We start from the raw sequence: 23697 nt of genomic DNA on the forward strand, positions 1-23697 counted from the left end.
GAGCTATTCACCTATGCTCTCTCATTCTCCCTTTCCAAAAGAACTCCTATGTTGTTGAGGATGCAATGTAACTGTCCAGATCCAAAAAAAGTTTAATCATTTTTTTTTCTAGTCTCACTTGCAAATGTGAGTGACCAGTAGAAAGCGGAAAGAAGCCGTTGGGTGTGGTTTCCAAGAAAATTCTTTAAAGTTGCTGTTTCAGGTAGTAAGTGAGCCTGTTTGTTACCATTGCCTCTTAAAGAACTGAGAAAGGGAGTTCCCATCGTGGCGCAGTGGTTAACGAATCCGACTAGGAAGCATGAGGTTGCTGTTCGATCCCTGCCCTTGCTCAGTGGGTTAACCATCCGGCGTTTCCGTGAGCTGTGGTGTAGGTCGCAGACGTGGCTCTGGCGTAGGCTGGCAGCTACAGCTCCGATTAGACCCCTAGCCTGGGAACCTCCATCTGCCTCAGGAGTGGCCCAAGAAAAGACAAAAAACAAAACAAAACAAAAAAAACTGAGAAAGGAACTGGCAATTATCTTGCACCACAAGCAACCATAACGCCAGAATGCGTGATGTCAGGGACCGTGGCGCCTAAAGAAGGAAGGATCCTGGATCCTTGATGATGGTGGAACTGCCACACCAGGCCTGGGATGATTTCCCCTTTTTTTCAACAGGGAGAACTAAACTTTTTTCTCGTTTTAAATTTGCATTCGCCCTTACGGAAGCTGTAAACTCCACGAAGGCAGAGAGTCTCTCTGCCTTATAGCTCACAAACTTGGCTGCTTTTTGGAATTAGCTGGGGTTTTTGTTTGTTTGTTTTTAATATTAAGGTTTGGACCCCACTAACAGAGTGAATTCACTGATTTGGGGTACGGCTTAGGCACTGGAATTTGTAAAAACTGCCCCGGTGATTCTAACTTGCAGCCAATTTGGAGACCCGCTGTTTCAGCTCGCGATTTGATTCCCACAACGACTGACTCCTGGCTGGAGCAAGGTCAGGAGTGGGTGATCAACTGAGATCACCTGCTACCGCACGGAGTAGGAAGGGCAGGCGTCCTAGCTCTGTTTCTCGCCAAAGCGGACTCAGCTGAGCTTTTGCCCGCTTCGCCCCCGCCGCCGCCCAGCTTTGGCCCAGGATAAACACGGAAATGCTTGGCGCGCCTCAGCTCGCTGTCCGAGAGCCCTGAAGTGCGCTTGCGCGACTCCGGGTCCCGGCGGGTAGTTTGAATTTCGCTCCGGGAGTTGAGTCTCGCGATTCTGGACTTCCGGCCGAGACTGGAGTGGTCTACACGCTTCGCGACCGCTGTAGGTGGGCTCTTCGCTGCGGGACCCGCGCTAGGTTGGAGCCTAGAGTTGAAGATCTTGCCCTCGGAAAGCGGGCGGAAGGCATTGTTCGGACGGAGGGGGGGGCGCGCGGGGCCGGACCGGGTTGGGCGGAGGAGCAGAGCTTCACTTTACCTCGCTGGGTGAGCTGGGGGGGATGCTGCAGACTTGTCAGCTATCCTCGGAGTGAGCGGATAGATAGTACCTGATTTCTTTCCTTCCCCTCCCTCGTCTCTTTACCCTAAATAGTAAAGTTCCCACCCCCACAGCATAGCAGAAATGTTTACTTGGACCTGTTTCTTTGAACTTAGAATTCTTTAAGATTTTTATGTATTTTGAGTTTTTACAGAAAACATTAAAAAAAATAAATTACCAATACTTTATATATACATAGTGCATTTGTTCCTCTAAATCCTTAAGGAAATGATGCACGCTTATCGCCTGGACCCCGATTTGTAGGACATTAACTACAGAAGGTTCTAGGACAAGTCAATACTGGACTTTGGTTAGAAACTGAATTTTATAGAATTGAAAGAAATTGCTGTTGGACTTCCCGTGTGGCTCACAACAAAGAAATTGCTGTTGAGTTTTTGTACTTTCTCCCCCCAACCCCCCTTTTTTGGCCGCTCCAGTGTCATATGGAATTTCCTGGGCCAGGGATCCACTCAGCCGCAGCTGGATCCTTAACTCACTGCACCACATCAGGAATTCCTATATTCTTTCCGAGAAGTATCTTACTGGATATTTACCATTCTTGGAGTTTCTCTCTCTCTCTCTCTCTTTTTTTTTTTGGTCTTTTTAGGGCCGTACCCACAGCATATGGAGGTTCCCATGCTAGGGGTCTAATGGGAGCTACAGCTGCCGGGCTTCACCACAGCCCAAGCAACGCGGGATCTTCAACCCACTGAGCAGTGCCAGGGATCATACCTGAACCTCATGGTTCCTAGTCGGATTCGTTTCTACTGCGCCACAAAGGGAACTCCCATTCTTGGATTTTTTTGAAAGTGAACTGAAATTTGTCTGGCTTTTTTTTTTTTTTTTTTTTTTAATAAATATGTTTTTTTTCTTCAGCGGCTTAAAGGATGGCCTTGTCAGATCTGGAACAACTGTGCTCACATATTAATGAAAAAATTGGCAATATTAAAAAAACTCTGTCGTTAAGAAATTGTGGTAAGTAAAACAGATTCCACTGGCTTTGTACATAATAAATGCATTTTGATTATTGTGCCACTTTGAGTGATATACCTGATATGTTAGGTGATTTTAAGTTTCTAATAATGATTTTTAAAACACTCCAGCATTGGTATTGTGAATATTACAGTGGATACTAAAATGCAGGTTCCATTGAACAGTGAATTTTCTATTAATTACATTTATTTACTTAATGCTTTTCTGAGACACACACAAGGCAGAATAGTAAGATTTGAAGGTTCTGTAGCATTTTTCTAGTTCTGGAGGCAAATAGAGCTACTAAAAGGCAAAGAAAATCAAAAGTAGGAAAGACCCACAGAGGTAGAATTAGCCCATAGCCCATCTTACAGCCTGCTTTGGAGGAAACTTAGCAATTTATATCCCTAAGAAATAACTAAATGAAAATGAAATCAGTTTTTTACACATCCAGAAATCTGGAGGTTGTAACCATATCCCAAAATATTTTGAAGAGCTGAAAGTGGATAAGGTCATGGAAGTGCAGAAAAATAGAGGATCCACAAGTTGACGTCATGGCTCGGCAGAGGCAAATCTGACTAGGATCCATGAGGACGCAGGTTCGATCCCTGGCCTTGCTCAGTGGGTTAAGAATCCAGTGTTGCCAAGGGCTATGGTGTAGATAGCAGACATGGCTCAGATCTGGTACTGCTGTGGCTGTGGCATAGGTCGGTGGCTGCAGCTCTGATTTGACCCCTATCCTGGAACCTCCATATGCTGCGGGTACAGCCCTAAAAAGACGAAAAAAAAAAAAAAATAGAGAATACTTGTAAAATCTAGAAAAATAGCATTTACAAAAATGCTATAACCCTACCTAGGAGAGCTAAAGATTTATTGATTCGGTAGTTCCCATTGTGGCTCAGTGGTAATGAGCCTGAATATATCCATGAGAATGCAGGTTCAATCCCTGGCCTTGCTAAGTGGGTTAAGGATCTCATGTTGCTGTGAGCTGTGGTATAGGCTGGCCGCTGCAGCTCTAATTCAACCCCTGGTTGGGGAATTTCTGTATGTGGAGGGTGCGACCCTAAAAAAAAAAAAAGATTTATTGATCAGTGGAATTCCATCTGCTGGGAAGATGCTGTTGAACTTTTATTGTAGTTTGTATTAAGAATTGATAATATTAAAAAATTCCAATATGAAATTATAATGTTGGTATGTCCTTTCAAATTTTAGATGTCCTCCTGAGACTTTGATATTTTCCTTCTCTTGTTGTGAACCACTAATAAAGAGCATCATCTGTTTTACAGTTTGGGGCTGAGGGAGTCAATAAAAAGCCCAAAGGGTGGTGGGTTCATCTTTTCAAGGCACCTGGTGTGTAAATGAGGAAACGGAGGCTTAGAAGTCAGGTGACTTGTCCAGGTTCCCCCAGCTGATGGGTAGTTGGTTGGGACTGTGGTTTTTGTATTCGGATTCCCAGTGTAGAACTTGGCTACTGCTATGCCACTTTGACTGAATAACCTAAATAGGACATTTAGATTTTTAATAAGTAGTCTTGTTTAGATTCTCTTACTGAAGACAAGATTACTGTTCGATAGATATAATTTAGAGATCTATGAAACTATCAAACCCTGAATCCAAATCACCCCATCAAAGCATGAGGCCTGGCAAAGGAATCTAACCTATTAGATTACTGAATACTGGGTAGCCATCATTTGTACTTGGGGAGAATACTTTGTTTCCAAAGCCTGTTTAGGAAAGTGAAGTAATTTGTTTGCCACTTTCACTGCTGTCACATGCTAGATTACTACTATCAAAAGTAGTGAATTAGGAGTTACTGTCATGGCTCAGTGGTTAATGAAACCAACTAGTATCCATGAGGATGTGGGTTTGATCCCTAGCCTTGTTCAGTGGGTTAAGGATCCGGCATTGCCGTGAGCTGTGATCCAAGTTGCAGATGAGGCTCGGATCCTTAGTTGTTGGGGCTGTGGCATAGGCTGGCAGCTACAGCTCTCGATTAGACCCCTAGCCTGGGAACCTCCATGTGCCACAGGTGTGGCCCTAAATAGACAAACGGGAAAAAAAAAAAAAAGGAGTGAATTAGGAGTTCCTGTTGTGGCTCAGTGGTAATGAACCTGACTAGTATCCATGAGGATTTGAGGATGCAGGTTTGATCCCTGGCGTGGCTTAGTGGGCTAAAGATCCAGTGTTGCCGAGGGCTGTGATGTAGGTAGCAGACATGGCTTGGATCTGGCACTGCTGTGGCGTAGGCTGGTGGCTGCAGCTCTGATTCGACCCCTAGCCTGGGAACTCCCATATGCCGTGGGTGCGGCCCTGAAAAAAGATAAAACAAAAGTTTAAAAATAGTGAATTACAGACCTTGAAATATTTATGGTTTCAAAATTAGACAGTTTAGGGGATGCACTAGGGGTATGGGATGGAAACACTATAAAATTTGATTGTAATAAGCTTTGTATGACTATGAATTTAATAAAATTCATTGAGTAATAAAAATTAAAAATGAGATAATAAAATTAAAGTGAATTTAAAAATAGGTAATTAAAAAAAGTGGTGAATTTGCTTAGTTGATTATTCTACTACAAGTCAGCAAACAAAGCTGTAAAACTTTTTTTTTTTTTTTTGGTCTATTTGAGCTGTACCTGTGACATATGGAAGTTCCTAGGCTAGGGGTGGAATTGGAGCTGCAGCTGCTGGCCCACACCACAGCCATGGCAATGCAGGATCCAAGCCGTGTTTTCGATGTACTCCAGAGCTCATGGCAATGCTGGATCCTTAACCAGCTGAGTGAGGCCAGGAATCGAACCTGTGTCCTCATGGATGCTAGTCAGATTCCTTTCTGCTGAGCCACTATGGGAACTTCATGGCTCTAAAATTTAAGTGACTAAATTTTTTGAGATACCAGTATATCTGACTAGTTGTTTCACCCCTGAAATTAGTCTCATTAGAGACAACAGCACTCTCGTTTACTTATTAATTTCTTTTAGTTGTTGGGAACCTACTGTTAGATGCAATTAGCATTGCTTTATTAGATTATGTTGATAAATAACACTTTGCCTTTACTGAATACTTGACTGAGGTTCTCAGTGCTCACCCATCTAGTACTTTGCTGCTTATCTTCTCAGTAACCCTCTGAGGGCAGGTACTGGTGTCTCTGGCTTCAGCCCTGGAGCCTTTAGCTGTTTCACTCTGCTGCATCCATAATCTACAGATGTGGTTAATCTACAGATGTGGTCAGATTATGTTTTCACTTATGTGTATTTTATGACTTGGTTGCTAGTAGTGAAGATGGAAAAAGTTGATTATGGGGATAGTTTTTCTTGGGTGCTTTTTGATTTACCTTTAAAAAAAATTTTTTTTAATACTACTTTTATTTCTAGGGAGGAGGGGACTCTGGTTTTCCCATCCTTGTGGCTGTGAAGCTAGAAAGAGGGGCTGGGAGGTGGAGTTGGGAGTATGGCGCTTGCTACTCTCCCCAACCTCCTATGTACACTTGAGGGCTGGTCCAAAGCATAAGCTTATCTCCCTGGCCAGTGATTAGCATTATTTCAGATTTACACATTGACTGAAGGTACAGCCCATGAAGAGGGGTCCTAACCTCCTCTGGGATTCTCACTTCCAGCATCCTGTGCTTTGAAGTCTCAAAGCCTTGGCTCTTAGCCCACTAAAACCAAATATACTAGGTTACTGAGACTAATAGCCTCCTCCCTCCAGCATTCGTCTGTATCCCTCAGATTATGGCTGCTGCAGTATCAGGTCACACACACTGGCTGGTCTGTGGTTCTCTCTTCATGTTCGACCCCTTGGAGATTTACCTTATTGTCTTAAGAGATCAACTATGTATGGAAAAAGGTGTTTATTTTTTCTAGCATTTCTAGTGTTTTGTTACAGAGGAAGAATTTGCCAGAAATGAAAGATTCCAGAGAGACTTTGTTCTTATCTCTCCTTTCTTTTTCTTTCATACTACTTAGAGTTGAGTTCCTAAGATTATCCATGGGGACAGGTCCTAGGGGCTGAAACAGCAGTTCTTTCTCCACCCTCAGTGTTTCTTTAAGGTAAAGCTCTGTTCCAAGAATTCAGTGGGGTACATATGTGTTTTTTGCTTTTTCACTACACTATATTTTCCATTTTATTTTTGTTAACAGGTCAAGAACCTACCTTGAAGACTATATTAAATAAAATAGGAGATGAGATCATTGTAGTAAATGAACTTCTAAATAAATTGGAATTGGAAATTGAGTATCAAGAACAAACCAACAGTTCACTCCAGGTAATGATTTTCTAGTGAAGAAACAAAATTAAAAGGCAGTTGATAGGAGTTCCCCTGTTGTGGTGCAGTGGAAACGAATCCGACTAGAAACCATGAGGTTGTGTTCCATCCCTGGCCTCGCTCAGTGGGATAAGGATCCGGTGTTGCCATGAGCTGTGGTGTAGGCCTGCAGCTACAGCTCTGATTAGATCCCTAGCCTGGGAACCTCCATATGCTGCAGGTGGGTAAAAAGTCCAAAAAAAAAAGGCAGTCCTTAGAAACTCCCTAATCACCAGGGAATTTTTTTTTTTTTTTTTTTTTTTTTTTGTCTTTTTGCCATTTTCTTGGGTTCCCAGGCTAGGGGTCAAATCAGAGCTGCAGCCACCAGCCTACACCAGAGCCACAGCAATGCAGGATCCAAGCCGCCTCTGCAACCTACACCACAGCTCACGGCAACGCCGGATCGTTAACCCACTGAGCAAGGGCAGGAACTGAACCTGCAACCTCATGGTTCCTAGTCAGATTCGTTAACCACTGCGCCATGACGGGAACTCCTCACCAGGGAATTCTCAAGGATGCTTTAAGTTTATGATGTTCCTAGCTTCATAAGTTATTATTAATGGTATAGAGTGCAATTTGCATTTTATTTTCCCAGTATAAAGGGCTCCAGAGTTCCACAGGTATTTCTGTCTTCATGCTGGTAGCCAATGGACTTGACCTTTTCTAAAAAGGGAGATTTTCTAAGTAATTCTTGGTATGTTTAATTTAAATAAGTGATCTCCTGGGAATGTGGTGTTGGAGGAGTGCCCACCCCAGGGTGAGGAAATGTGGATTCCCACCCTGGCTGCCCGGAGCACCCTCTGCCACCCTGAGAAGGTCATTTTTCCTCTTGAGGTCTCGGAGTCCTCATTTGGAATAAGGGTCCTAGTGAAGCATTTATTGGGTCCCTTCTAGTCTGCATTTCTCTATTTCTATAAAATGTAATGAGAGCCTCCTTGCCTGCCTGCTTGCATCTCTCACAAGCATCCTATCTTAATAAATCAATTTCTTATCTATCAAAAAAATGTAATATAAGGACTCTCAAGTAAAGAAAAACTTGAACCTCATTCACACACACATTTTGTTCTAAAAAAAAAACATTTTACTCTAGTAAAAGTGCTTGTGTACTTCCTGATGGGAGAATACTCAGTCTGTACCATAACTACCTCATGACATTGATATGTTCAATGGGATTGAACAAAGTTACCTCTATGATCCCTTTCAGCCTTGTAATCCTTGATATTGGTAAGAATTTTTCAGCTGTAGGAACTGGCATGATTATGTCTAATTGCTATTAAATGAAATTAGTATCTCTGAACATCCTTCAGCTTTTTTTTTTTTTTTTTTTTTTTTTTTTTAAGGTTTGCACCTGCTGCATAGGGAAGTTCCTGGGCCAGGGGATGAATCGAAGCCGCAGCTGCTGGCCTACACCACAGCCACTGCAATGCCAGATTTGAGCTGCATCTTCGACCTACACCATTGCTCACAGCAACGCCGGATCCTTAACCCCTTGAGTGAGGCCAGAGAAGGAACACAAATCCTCACGGACACTATATTCTGTTCCTAACCCAATGAGCCACAATGGGAACTCCTCATTTCCTCCCTCCCTCCCTGTATTTCTTTCTTGCTGCCATGCCCATGGTGCATGAACTTTCCCAGGCCAGAAACTGAACTTGAGCCACAGAAGTGACCTGAGCCACTGCACTGACAATGCTGGATCCTTAACCCACTATGCCGCAAGGGAACTCCCATTCAACTCTTTAAAAGAAAGGTGTTATACAAATTCAAAACAGAAACCAATAGTGGTTTCACTTTAATGCTGCCCTAGAACGCCCAGGATTAGGTGTGGGTTTACAGAATGTTCAACTCAGGATTAAAGGCTATTTGAAATTTTTGTTTATATTATGATTGGAAATCAGGGAGTTCCTGTTGTGGCCCAGCAGGTTACAAACCCATCTAATATCTGTGAGGATTGGGATTCAATCCCTGGCCTCAGCGGGTTAAGGATCCAGCACTGCCATGAGCTGTGGTGTAGTTTTCAGACGGCTCGGATCCTGTGCTGTGGCTGTGGCATAGGCCAGCACTATAGCTCTGATTTGACCCCTAGCCTGAGAACATCCATATGCTTCAGGTGCTGCCCTGAAAAGAAAAAAGAAAAAAAAAAAAAAAGATGACAGAGATCTAAAGGTACAGAGTATTTTTCTTATTAAATTTGCATGCATTCATAGCCTCAGGTTCTAGGAGAAGTTTAAATAAAGACAACACAAAACGAAAGCAGTTATGATCAAGTAGACATTTTCATTAAGCTAGAATATATGAAAGCCGTTTCAGACAGCATCTCATCCTTGCGCTCCAGGAAAGCATTATCACTCTGGTGCTGGAGAGTGTTTGCTAAGTCAACAAAAGCACTTTACCAGAATGACAGTCATAAATCTTTCATAGACTTTGTAGTTGCTTCCCAATGTTGAAGTATTTTAGAAAGACATAAATGTCAACCCTGCCTGTTATAATGTGATTCTAACAGTTGTTCTCTGAAAAAAATCCAGTAGAGAAAAACAATATATTGCCATCCACAATCAGCTCTGGAAACCAAATATCTCTTTTTTTAATATTGCTGCATTTGCTGCTTTTCAGCCCTTCTACTTTCTGAATACTCAGAATCATTGTGATGGTTCAGTCTCTCATGCTTCTTCTAACATAACACATACAGGCAGGACAGATGATTATTTGTAAGCTTATTTTTATTTTTATTTTTAGGGCTGTACCCACGGCATATGGAGATTCCCAGGCTAGGGGTCCAATCAGAGCTGTAGCTGCCAGCCTATACCATAGCCACAGCAACGTGGGATCCGAGCTACATCTGCAGCCTACACCACAGCTCATGGTAACTCTGGATCCTTCACCCACTGAACAAGGCCAGAGATCAAACCTGCATCCTCGTGGATACTAGTCAGGTTTGTTAATGGCTGGACCACGACAGGAACTCCTTTTTTTTTTTTTTATTTTTAATTTTAGGAACTCTGTGAATCTCTCGAAGAAGATTATAAAGATGTGGAACATCTCAAAGAAAATATTCCTCCCCATTTGCCTCAAGTAACAGTAACCCAGAACGTGTAAGTATGTTTATAATCATTCTTGCTTTCGCATTTATAAAACTGCGAACACTTCAGATGTTTATGCTTTTTCATATACTTGCAATTTTAGTGACAAAAAAATAAAAACCCTGGGTAGTCACTTATGCAAGAAATAATTTTTCCCCCATCTTTACCAGTTTTCTTATCCTGCTGTCTGTGGAGAAAATGCCTCCCCCTCCCCCTTTCTCAGAGGTGAGTCTCCTCTAAGCTCTTTTTCTGCTTTTTCTCATTTCCTTTTTTTTAGAGCAGAGTTTGTCAACCTCGGTTCTATTGACATTCTAGGTCAGATCATTCTTTTTTGTGAAAACAGGATGTTATAGTAGCTTTCCTTATCTCCCCTGACTAAATATCAGTAGCACCCCTGTACCCCCTTCCACTCCACTCCTGCACCCAGGTGTGACCAGGAAAAATGGTCTCAGACATTGCCATTTGAGGGACAAAATTTCCCCTGACCCTTGAGAACCACTGCCTTAGGGAAAAAATAAACTTAATGAGCTTCTGATCTTAAAAACAACCAAAGAAATTTAAAACTAATCTCTGAGATTCCCTGATGGGTCCAGCACCGTCACTGCTGTGATACAGGTTCCATCCCTGGCCTCAGAACTTCCACATGCCACCTGTTAAGCAAAACAAACAAACAAACACTTAGCTCTGTTTTCACTCTCATACTGTTGTCCTATTTCTGTACACTGGCAGTGTATGTTCATACCTGCCCTTTTTCTCCAAGCTCTGAAAACCTAGTTTTTGGCTGTTATTACTACCATATTTATAATTGCTTGAAGACCACAGAGAGGTAAAAAAATTTCTCTTCAGCCCTGATTCTTTTCAGATTTTACTTTGCTGCCCATCTTGTTGTTTTTGAAATTCTGTTATCTGCACTTCCACTGCTTTCTTAGTTGTCGTCTTTCATCCTTGGCTAGGCTGCCTCCTTTTCTCTGCCCTCCAAGTATCTCCTAAAGCTCTGTTTCACTCTTGCTGACTTAACACCACTATTAATGCTCTCAAATGTCCAATTCTAGTCTTGACATAGCATCTAGTTCTGCTGTTTCATTGCTTACTGGGAATCTTATGAGTGAGCTGTTCTCTCTCCACCTTGGTGTGTCCAAGACAAAACTGTCTCCTTGTCACCCACCTGTCACCTAGACAGGAACTCGGCATCTTCAACCTGTCTCACTTCTCGTAGCCTCAGCTGTCCTGCCACTGTGGGGTTTCGGCCCTGCCCTCCCTCTCATTGTCCGGCTCCATGAGATCCTCCATCATCTTTTGTCTTTATGATTTGGGGGCTCCCGTGTTTTATCTTTCCAGTATTTCTCTACTCCCATCTCTCCAGTTCTCTACCATCACAATTGTATTTCTAAAAAGGGGCTCCAAGTGTATGAAAACATTCTATGGCTAACTTAACTTTTTTGGCTTTTAAAATGCATCATATGTGCAGAAGAGTAATTAAAGAAAGTATTATTAGTATAGGAGTTCCTGCTGTGGCACATTGGGTTAAGGGCCTGGTGTTGCCACAGCTGTGGTGCAGGTTACAGCTGCTGTTTGGATCCTGGCCTGGAAACTTCCATATGCATGGGTGTGGCCCCCCCCAAAAATATTAGTGCAAATCAAAGAAGAAAAATAAACATCAGTGCATCCACCAGTCAGATTAAGAAGTAGGACATCACCAGTACTTATGGCATTTCTCTTGTAGACCCTCCATCAAAGGGATAATTATCGTGTCATTTATGGTAATCACAGCTGTGCATATGTGTTCGTCTAAGCAGTAATACTGTCTAGATTCAAAAAACTGAAAAGGGAGTTCCGTTGTGGCGCAGCAGAAACGAATCTGACTAGGAATGATGAGGTTGCAGGTTCGATCCCTGGCCTTACTCAGTGGGTTAAGAATCTGGCATTGCTCAGAGCTCTGGTGTAGGTCACAGACATGGCTCAGATCCCAAGTTGCTGTGGCTGTGGTGTAGGCCATCGGCTACAGCTCTGATTCGACCCCTAGCCTGGGAACCTCCATATGCCAAGGGTGTGGCCCTAAAAATACAAAAAAATAAATAAATAAATAAAAAAGAAAAAAGAAAAACTGAAAGGAAGGCAGTGCTTTGCTGAGTAGGAAAAGAGCCACATTGCTGCTGCTGATTGAAGGTCTCCAGGAGGAGATAAACTCAACATGAGTCCTTGGCATGTCAGGGTACTTTGGAATTTGGGCAGAGTCATACATGAATGCTAGGATCAGAGGTCATTGTAGTAGGATATCTGCCAGGGCTGTTGGGCTGGACTTTGGACACCCAGCAGGTATGTCCCAAGGAGTAGGAGGAATTTTCTTCTAAACTCACTATGGCCTAGCTTCACTTTCAGGGCCAGGTCACAGCAGGGCCTGAAGACAAGCAAGTACAGGTAAGAATCAGCCAGGCTCACCATGGAGTCTCATATTAGTATTCATACAAGGCTGATGGTATCATAACATTGAGTTTCTTCATCTTGACCAGCCACCACCTGGCCTTCTCCTCATCCCACCGACTCAGTAAGGCCTCGTCCTGTGTCTGGTACTCAGCTGTCATCTTGGGATCTCACTTCCCTGACTTTATTGGGATTCCCTTCGCTTGGTCCTGGGTTGAATCTGTTCTTTCCTGTGTCCCATTTCATTTTTGGAACAGTTGAGCCGGTATCACTTGACTTGCTGCTGGCAGCAGGGGTCTGTTTGCCTCCTTGGCAGTTTGTAGACTCCATTTGCTAATGGGTAGGGGCTCTATATTAGGCTTTTCACGAACTCCAGAAATTGGGTCAGATTGATCCAAGGGTGACCCATGCACCTTGCTGGCAACTAAAATGAGTCTTCATCAGGTGGGGACTGACAGTAGCAACCAAGGGGATAAATTACAAAAATAGAAGTATAAGATGATCAGTGTTTCCATGTCCAGAAATAGGGAAGTCAGGAAGAGAATCTGTTAAGAAGTGAAGTTCAAATTTTCCCACTGACTCTTCAAAGTCAATATGTGTAAACTGATGAAGTTGTTTGGCACGTGTACTCCTCGCACCATATTTTTGGTGTGTAAACAGAACTTTATTACTGAATATTTAGGGACTTAATTTTTCTCTCTCGAGATCTTCATGAGTTTTAGGGGTAGGAATCGAAAATAATGTTGGCTATAAAATTATAACAAGATGAATCAGGTTTGATACTGATCATTTTCAGCTGCAAAGCTTTCTGGTATGCTGCACAATTCTGATGTTTACCTGTATATCTGTGAATCTCGGTTCTATAGTGTTAATGGATCAGATCTTGACCCTGAAGAACCAGCCAAGGTTGAGGAATCTGCACCCCCAAAGAAGCCCCCCAAAGAACAAAGAAATATTAAAGAAATGCTATTTATAACTTCTGACGAGTTTAATGGCATTCCTGCGTAAGTATTTAAATTTTAACATTCAGTTATTTATTTATTTATGGTCTTTTTATGGCTGCACCCAAGGCACATGAAAATTAGCAGGCTAGGAGGAGTCAAATCGGAGCTAAAGCTGCTGGCCTACACCACAGCCATAGCAACACCGGGTCCTTAACCCACAGAGTGAGGCCAGGGATCAAATCCGCATCCTCACGGATACTAGTCGGGTTCGTTAACTGCTGAACTACAGCAGGAACTCCACAGTCAGCTTTTTAATAGTAAACGAACATGATTGCTTAAAGTATAAACCTTGATGATGTTAATTATATTATGCTATGTTCCAACACTGATGTTTTCTAAAATAATTTTACATCGTACTGTGAAAATGCAGGAAACCTTTTGTTGAAGATGCTTAAAATTATGTTTTTTATTTAGTTGTAAAGCCTTTTCATAGAGAGATCTAGAGATAGGTCAGTTTTTTGGCGAGTCTTCTCAGGGTCGTTTTGTGATACAGATTTATCCAATTACATTTTAGAAGTAGCCTCGGTTTTGCTATAGTTTTAAGGAAAGTGTTGCATCGTTTTGAGATTAGAACAGAGAGTGTCGTGTTTGGCTTCCAGTTATCCATTAACTTATGCCACATACTTGTTTGGGTCTGTGCTCTATTCCAGGCCCTGGGTCACTGAGGAGAAGAGTACAGGGATGAATATGCCATGGTGCCTCCCCAAGAGAGGACTTCTTTGTTCTTTTCGGATGACATTAAGGGGGAACCAATTGTGGAAATCCATGTTTTTGTTTTTGTTTTTCCCCAGCCATACCTGCGGCCTATGGAATTTCCCAGGCCAGGACTCAAACTGAGCCACAGCTTCGACCTTTGCCATGGCTATGGCAATGCGGGATCCTTAACCCACTACACTGGGCCAGGGAATCGAACCTGAGATGCTGGATCTGTAACCTGCTGTGCCACAGCAGGAACTCCTGTAAATCCATGTTTTTAAACTCATAATTCCAGGGCTTTACTTAATTTCTTGGCTTTATATTGTTAATTTGTATACTTTCTTATTATATAAATAATGCACATTGTTACAAAATGTTTGTTTTCAGAAGAAAACTCACCTGTAATTCCACTGCTAAGGCAAGAGAGAGTATTTCCTTCCATATTTTATTTAATTTCACCTATTTAACAGGTTGTTTCTGATTCTTAATACAATAATGCAGTTATTCTACAAATACAATTGCTTTTGTTTTTTTTTTTTTTTTTTTTGCTTTTAGGGCCACACCTGTAGCATATGGAGGTTCCCAGGCTAGGAGTCTAATCAGAGCTACAGCTGCTTGCTGGCCTACATCACAGCCACAGCAACACCACATCAGAGCTGATCCATGCACAGCTCACAGCAACACTGGATCCTTAACCCCCTGAGCAAGGTCAGGGATCAAACTGCAATCTCATGGTTCCTGGTTGGATTCATTTCCACTGTGCCATGATGGGAATTCCTACAATTGCTTGTTTTTTGGTCATGAGCATTATCCCATCATTAGCTATCATTAACTTGGGTTTTGGTAGTTGTATAATATTTTATCATATGGCTACACTATAAGTTATTTAAGCATGACTTTATTAAATATTTGGGTTGGTTGCATTGTTATGAAAAATGGTACGATGAAATTTCTTTTAGACAACTCTATTTTATAATTTCTTTATTCCTTGAACTGGAGTCTTAGGAGGAGACTCCCTGGGGCAAAGGGCATGATTATTTTACTTGCTTAGGAGTTGTCCATTAGGATTTTGTTGTTGTGTTTTTTTTTTTTTTTTAACTAATACACTTTGTTTGAACACTTTCAAAATTTACAGAAACATTGAACAGATAGTACAGTGTTTTCCTACCTGCAAACAATTTCCCCTATTATTAACATCTTGCATTAGTGTGGTATATTTGCTAGCATTGATAAACCAGTCTAGACACAATTAACTAAATGAATTTAGAAAAGGGAATAATAAAAACAAATAGGTTTTGGTGAATATGAACATTTTGCTTTATATATATATATTTATTTTTATTTTTATTTATTTTTTTGCTTTTTAGGGCTGTACCTGTGACATATGGAAGTTCCCAGGCAAGGGGTCAAATCAGAGCTGCAGCTGCCAGCCTACATCACAGCCACAGCAATGCCAGATCTTTAACCTACTGATCAAGGGCAGGGATCAAACCCATATCCTCATGGATACTAGTCAGGTTCGTAACCTGCCAAGCCACAGCAGGAACTCCCTACTTTATACTATGGAAGTTTCAGTTAGAAAACTGCCCCTTTGAGGAGTTACCTTGGTGGTGTAGCGGGTTAAGGATCCGGCATTGTCATTGCTGTGGCTTGGATTGCTGCTGTGGCATGGGTTTGATCCCTGGCTCTGGAACTTCTGTGTGCTATGGGTGTGGCCAAGAAAAGAAAAGAAAACCGCCTCCTTGAATAGAGGTAATGAATCTGTGATGTATTGAAGGGAAAAATTGAAGCAGATCATTTAAAATTTTGTTTTTGGTATGTGACCCTATCTCCTATTAGATTCTGAGACTCCAGGGACTGGCAGGGTGGGCAGGAAGGGAAGAGTGGGCTGTAAAGTGAAAGAGACAGTGCTCAAAGGGCATTTGAGCTCCAAATGAAGAGCAAGGCAGTCCATCGTCGTCCTCTTTTGGGCAGCTCTGCAGCTTGACTTCCTTTACAACCCCTGCACCATCTGTTCTTTTTTGTCTCAATCAGCATTATCATCTTTGTTGTCATATTTGTCATCCTTCATCTTCCCTCCCTCCTTTTCTTCTTCTTTCTGAATAGATACATTTTTGCAGAAAACTAGAATGGTGTGAGTTGTATAATTTATTAATACTAAATAAATACTACTGTAAATACTACTATTATATATATAATATTACTACTATTTACTAATTTCTTTCTCTTGCTCATAAACATGTTAAAATGTTTTTCCATATTAATCAGTCCTTTTGAGTCAGAGTTTGAGAGCCTATTTTATTTTATTTTTTTCTTGGCCATGACCATGGTATGCAGAAGTTCCCAGGCCAGGGATCACACCTGAGCCACAATAGTGACAACACCAAATCCTTAACCACTAGGTCACCAGGGAACTCTAAGCCAATTTTAGATTGTAACGTTAATTCTGTAGGTGGGAGACAGGTATTTATGCATCCAGATATAACTAAGGGAAAAAAACACTCATCTGCTATGGTCTGTTTAATTTCTCAGCAGTTGAGATGTGTCTGGTTGATAAAATTTTTATAAAGAGTACTAATAACATTGCTACTGTATGAAGTCATCCTATCAAAATGTTTTCTTTTCTTTCTTTCTTTTTTTTTTTTTTTTTGGTTCCCCTGCAGCATATGGAGTTTCCTGGCCAGGGATCAGATCCAAGCTGCAGTTTGTGACCTGTGCCACAACTTCGGCAACGCTGGATCCTTAACCAACTGTGCCAACCAGGGATCTAACTTGCATCCCGGGACATAGGTTTGATCCTGCTGTGCCACAGCAGGAACTCCTGTCAATGTTTTTCAAAGAAAATGATTTTGTATAATGATTCTTTTAAAAAACTAATTACTTTCTTTTTTACAGGTACATGAAATCCCGGTTAACCTATTGTCAAATTAATGATGTTATTAAAGAAATCAACAAGGCAGTAGTTGGTAAATATAAGATCCTCCATCAACCAAAAAAGTCTATGAATTCTGTGGCTAGAAACCTCTATCACAGATTTATCGATGAAGAAACAAAGGAAACCAAAGGTAAAATGAGAGTTGATGTGTACATATGTGTACACGTCAGCTGGTTGCAGTGTAACTAAATTATGAGAAATGAAATTAATTCTAGGAAATTCTAATTCTAGAGAGTTCTCAGCCAGGGGTGATTTCCCCACCAGGGAACATTTGGCCAACTCTGGAGATATTTTTGGTTGTTAACAGTTGGGGCGGGGTGCTACCTGCATCTAGTGACTAGAGACCAGGGATGCTGTTAAATTACCCTTCAGTGCACATGACAACTTCTCGAAAAAGAATTAACTAGCCCCAAATGCCAAGGCTGAGAAACACTGCATCAGCGTCTATCATGGAACTAACTATAAGCAGTATTTTCAGAATTAGAGTAGTAATGATAACAGTTGGCCATACTTATATAGCACTGACTTGGTGCCAGATAATATACTAAAGGCTTTAGTCCTCCTGGCATCCTTATGAATTGTGCACTATTATGACCCCTGTTTCGCAGACTAGGTGAAGAGGGCGTAAGTTACTTGCCTAAGGTTATTCAGTTCAGTGATAAAGCTCCTGTGGGTATCATTCTGTTAACCGCTATACCACGTTGCCTCTTGAAAAGAGAATTGTCCCAAAGGTACCACCAGATAACCAGTGATATAATAATCAGGGATGTATTTTTGGAATGCTACAGTAAACATATGCAACTTCAGCTGAAAGAATATTACTATTAAAAAAATTTTTTATCATAGTTGATTTACAGTGTTCTGTCAATTTCTGCTATACAGCAAAGTGACCTGGTCATAAATATATTCTGCCGGCTGTCACTTTGGTTGGATGATATTAGTAAAAATGATGAATGCCATCCATATTTACAATGTCATGAATTAAAGGCTCATCTTGAAAGTTGTCCTGATAAAAACTAGCACTAATATCTTTATTTTCAGGCCATTATTTTATAGTGGAGGCTGACATAAAGGAGTTCACAGCTTTGAAAGTTGACAAGAGGTTTCATGTGATACTGAATATTTTACGACACTGCCGGAGGCTCTCAGAGGTCCGAGGGGGAGGACTTACCCGATACGTTATAACATGAGGCTCTTGTGAGCTTTTGAACCAGCCAACAGTAGGGTATAGAGGTTATTCCTAGAATTGTCTTATATGTAATTTCTTTATATAATTTCTTTAGCTTTTTCATTTTCTTTTTTGTTTCTTGTAAGAAAATAAAACTTAAAAAAAATAAAGTATGTATATTTTAAAATCCACTTCCTTGCAGTAAATATTTATATTTACTAAAATAACCTTATAGCCAAAACTCGGAAATAACCTAAATGACAATCAACAGATGAATGGATTAAGAAGATGTGATACATATACACAATGGAATACAACACAGCCATAAAAAAGAACGAAATAATGCAACCTGCAGCAACATGGATGGAACTAAATTATCGCACTAATCCAACTTTGCCTATAGATGGAAATATGATTAATAGAATTTAGACACTAATGAACTTTACTTTCAAAGAACCTGGATATCTGTATCTTCTCATCTTGAACCCTTCTTTTTTCTTATCATTATGGCTGCATCTGCAGCATATGGAAGTTCCCAGGGAAGTGATCTAATCAGAGCTGCAGCTGTTGGCCTAGAGCAACAGCAACTCAGGATCTGAGCTGAGTCTGTGACACCACCACTGGCGGCAATGCTGGATCCTTAACCCACTGAGTGAGGCCAGGGATCGAACCCACGTCCTCATGAATATTAGGTTCATTTCCACTGAGCCACAACAGGAACTCCCACGCAAACTTTTTATAATGGCCATTCTGACCAGTATGGGATGGTACATCATTGTAGTTTTGATTTGCGGTGGGAAAAAGTAACTTTAAGGGATCTGACTGCCACTACTGGTGGCAGATTGTATTTTCCAAAGATGGATGGATGGGAGAATTCCATATTCCATCCCATCTGCTCTTTCAGTGTGATGTCAACACTTTTCCATTAAGAGGCAGGATCTTTGTTTTCTGTCTTTGAATCTCGGTGTATCTTTGTAACTACTTCAGCCAATAGAATGGAGAGGAAATGCCACTGACTGATTTACAAGCTGGCTATTAAAGAGGATATGAATTCCATCTGGTCTCTTCCTTCAGATGCTTGCCTTTGGAACCCTGTAACCCAGGTGCCATGGAGAGGTCACATTAACTGCCACCAACTACCAGTCATATGAGCAAATTATTCCAGTACCCAAACTTCAATTGCTCTTGCTGAAGTCCCAGACATCAAGGAGCAAAGACAGGCTGCCCCTGCTGTGCTCTGAGTTCAGGACCTGCAGACATCATTAAAAATAAATGAATATTGTAGTTTAAAGACACTATGTTTTTGCGTAATTCACCATACAACAAGAGATAATGAAAACACTACTCAAACATAGTATCCCCAATAGTGGAACATCTTGACATTACATGCCTCCTAATGTGACACCATAAGAAATAGCACTGCCTGTGAAATACTGTCAAAAAAATTAAATCTGAATCTGTTGAAGACTTCAGCTCTATCATCTAGTTTGTAGGAACAAGCTGAATGTCATCGTTAAGAAACAACCAGACCAATCCAGATATAACTTGGTCTCTTAAAAAACTAGTAACAGAAAAAAGTAAAGGGGTCCTGTTCTAGATTAAGAGACAAAGCATAGTCAAATATAAACCATGGACTTTGATTCCATCTGAAAAAAGATTTAGGGACAATTGTGGAAATTTTAATATAGGTTGTATATTAGAGGTTGTGAAAGAGTTAGTACCAATTTTCTTATGTATGATAATAGTCCTGTGGTTATGTAGGAGAATATCCTCATTTTCTGGAGATTTATTTTGAGGTATGTAGGGATAAAGTAATGTGCTTTAAAATGGCCAAGCAATATGACCAGATACATACATGCATAGAGTATATAGGGCAAAGGGTTAATAAATGTTCCATCTAGCTGATGATTAGAACACCATTCATTGTATTCTTTCTAATTTTATGAGTGTTATTTTTCCTAATAAAAATTTAGAATGTGCACCACGCATATTGATTAGATATTTGCATTTCGTGAAAATAGATCAGAACTTGTGGGCTGGTGACGTGAAGCTGGGAAGGAAGGAAGGGTTGTTAGCCATCATTTATGGGCTTGTCTGTCACTTGGCACTTGTGAAATTCAGGCTGCTGCATCCATGCTTCCCAGCACTGCTCACTGAGCCTGGGCTGGGGTTTGAACTTGATACATTGGATGAAATTTCTTGAATTATGCTCGATGCAAATATCATTATGTTTACACACAAAGCAAGGTATTAGGGCATCTAATTTTTACATGGAGAAATGATACACAGTGTATTACGCTTGATATCTGAAAAATGTGTCACTTGTAAAGAACCATGTTATCAAATAAGCTTGGGCAGAATGTATGCCCTGCAGGTGATGTCCAGATGTTCATTTCTAATGCAGGATTAACTTAATGATGAGCTGATTTGCCTGCCTTTTCTTTTAAACAACTATTTCAATTTCAGACTAATATTTTAAATCTAGGATCAATGCAGCAACTCACAAAACTCAGGTAATTAAAATTCCCTTCCTTCTAATGGGTCAACATGACAAATGTGGGTATTCTAATTACACAAGTTTTCTTGCTAGTGATTGTGAGCTATGCCTCTGCTGCATACGAAAGATTGAAACTCTCATCCTTACTTGTGTCTCAGAAATCAATTTCTTGAGAACACTCTCTTCAACTTTAAAAAATAATTCGAGTTCCCACTATGGCACAGTGGGTTAAGAATCTGATTGCAATGGCTTCATTGGATGCTGAGGCAAGGATTTTGATACCTGGCCCCACACAGTGGGTTAAAGGATTTGCCACTGCTGCAGCTGCGGTGTAGGTTGCAGCTGTGGCTCAGATTCAGTCCCTGGCCTGGGAACTTCCATAGACTCTGGGTGTGGCCATAAATAAATAATTCAGCCACATGGTACATCAAAAAGAAAATTAAAGCATCAGAAACCAGATTCTAGTTCTACCTCTGCTATTTACTCTCTTGGTTCTACCTTCAAAAATTTGATCACTTCTCATAAGCTACTGCCCTGGTCCCAAACCACTCCTGGATTAATTCAAAGCTTCCTAACTGGTCTCTGGGTTTTTTCTTGCCCTCCCCACTTCCATTTTCCACATGAACCAAAGGTAGAGTTGGTCACTCCGCTACTCAGAAACCTTCCATAGTTCCCTGTTTCTTACTGAGTGAAGGCTAAATCCTTACAAAAGCCTGCGAGGTCCTTGGTGGGTCCTTCATCAGCTCAGTGGTACCATCTCCCACTCCTCCATCTCCCAGCTCTGCTCTACACACTTGGGCTGCCACTCTCTCCGGAACAGGTCCAGCATAAGTCCCCTAGACCTTTGCACTGGCTGTTTCCTCTGCCCAGATAGTTCTTCCTTCACCCATGTGACCTTCCCCCTTACCTCCTTTATATCTGCCCAAATGTCGTTTGATCCCTTAGACCCTCTTGGACCACCTTACATTTAAATTTACGGCTCCCGCTGCAACACTTTCTCTCCTTCTTTGCTTTATTTTCATTCCTAGCACATATGTCCCTCTGATGATTTATTTATTTTACTATTTATTTGTCTTTCTCCCCACTGCAATGTAAACTTCCGAAACTAGGTGTTTTATACCTTTTATTTACAATGGTGTCTCCAGCCACTCCTAACTGGGCTTTCCAGCAGAGGGCGCTAAATAAACATCTACTGAATGCACATTAACTGACAAATTTGAGACAGTAGGCAAGTGACTTCACTTTTCCAGCCGCTGGTTTTCTTCTGTATGTATTGAGATGGTTGAACGAAACTTTCTCTCAGGACCTTCTGATTTTAATATTCTATAATTTGAATATCCCCAGTTACTTCTGGAAAATATTCTTATGTTGAAATTAAAGGATATTCTCTCTGGCAGGATTATAACAAATTATTAAAAAAAAAAAAAAACCCTCTGCTGATAATTACCTGGAACTCTCATCTTTTAACCAAAGAATCTGTAAAGTATTAAGCATCAAGAAATACTGATATCTGGGAGTTCCCTGGTGGCCTAGTGGTTAAGGATCCGGCATTGTCACTGCTGTGGCTCAGGTTCCATTCCTGGCCCAGGAACACATGCATATTGCGGGCATGGCCAAAAAATAAATAAAATGAAAGTTGAAATTTACCAAAAAAAATACTGAAATTCTAAGTTATTAAGTAATAAAAATAAGCTTCCATTGACTAAAGGCATTTATGAAAATATTTTTTTCAGCCAAAATCTTTAGTTTTCTAATTAATTTTGCTTACTAGAAATAGTTTTAAGATTTCACAATTTGTAAATGTTATGCTTAATCATAAAACAAACGATGGTGCTATACTGAATAGGGCTATGTTTTGTTTCATAATATTAAATTATTTCTTTTACAAAACATTTCATCTCCTAATAAACCATTGCCATTATTCCATAAATATATCTACTAACACAAGTGGCCTAAAAGAGGGTTACTCAAGATATTGAGGACTCTTCCTGGATGTATTTCAAACAGTGTTACTCAGACTGGTGCCAAGACTACATACATGATTAAAAAGTAGAAATAATTTAATATCATTTGAATTTTGTTCAAGTTAAATTGACTCAAGACAAGTCTCTAAGGAACAGGTAAGAGAAGAAGAAATTATGGTGTTTGGCAAGTTATACCTCAAATTCTTTATTCTGAGAAATTTATAAGAAATTATGGTGTTTGGCAAGTTATACCTCAAATTCTTTATTCTGAGTGCTCTTTTGCCCTGTCATATTGAAAAGTAGTAAATTAGGCAGCTAGGAGGCTACATAGTTTATTTTTTTAAATTGAGATTAAATTTACTTAGAGGGAAATGCACAGATCTTAAAGTTACAGGTCAATGAATATGCATATAACTATGTAACCCTCATCCCTGTCTTTTTTTTTTTTTTTTTTTTTAGGGCTGTACCTGTGGTATATGGAAGTTCCTGGGCTAGGGGTCAAATTGGAGCTGCAGCTGCTGGCCTTCGCCGTGGCCATGGCAACACCAGATCTGTGACCTACACCACAGCTCACGGCAAGGCTGGATCCTTAACCCACTGAACAAGGCCAGAGATCAAACCCACATCCTCACGGATACTAGTCAGTTCTTAACCCACTGAGCCACAGTGGGAACTCCCTGGTCTTTTTCTTAAATTTTTTAAGATAATTATAAGTTCACGCGCAATTGTAAAAAATGTTACAGAGGGAGCCCTGTACCCTTTACTCTTTACCTGAATACTAACATCTTGCACAATCATAGTGCAGTATCATAGCCAGGATGCTGACATTGACACAGTTGAGATATGAAGGATATCCATCACCCCAAGGATCCCTCACATTGTCCCTTTATAGTCACACCTACTCCCTGCCCACCATCACCACTCCCCTTAGCCCCCTGACAACAACTCATCCATTCTCCATTTCCATAATTTTTTCTTTTTTTTTTTTTTTGTCTTTTTTTTTTGGCTATTTCTTTGGGCCGCTCCTGCAGCATATGGAGGTTCCCAGGCTAGGGGTTGAATCAGAGCTGTAGCCACTGGCCTACGCCAGAGCCACAGCAACACGGGATCCTAGCCGCGTCTGCAACCTACACCACAGCTCACGGCAACGCTGGATC

General features: G+C 40.9%; 1 protein-coding gene across 4 annotated transcripts; it reads left to right on the forward strand.

The window, feature by feature from the left end:
• On the forward strand, window positions 1132-18270 carry SKA1 (spindle and kinetochore associated complex subunit 1). Of its 4 annotated transcripts, none has more exons than XM_001926548.7 (7): window positions 1132-1448; window positions 2377-2475; window positions 6612-6736; window positions 9770-9867; window positions 13143-13280; window positions 16872-17041; window positions 17953-18270. In XM_001926548.7, the coding sequence occupies exons 2-7, from the start codon at window positions 2388-2390 to the stop codon at window positions 18099-18101; spliced, it is 768 nt and encodes a 255-aa protein (XP_001926583.4). In that variant the 5' UTR covers window positions 1132-1448; window positions 2377-2387; the 3' UTR covers window positions 18102-18270. The 4 variants fall into 4 exon arrangements, with proteins under 4 accessions (XP_001926583.4, XP_005654482.1, XP_003480376.1 ...); XM_005654425.3 differs by having other exon boundaries at window positions 1132-1321; XM_003480328.4 differs by having other exon boundaries at window positions 1132-1291.

The sequence above is a fragment of the Sus scrofa genome, chromosome 1 (genome assembly GCF_000003025.6).
Source record: "Sus scrofa isolate TJ Tabasco breed Duroc chromosome 1, Sscrofa11.1, whole genome shotgun sequence".
Taxonomy (NCBI): domain Eukaryota; kingdom Metazoa; phylum Chordata; class Mammalia; order Artiodactyla; family Suidae; genus Sus; species Sus scrofa.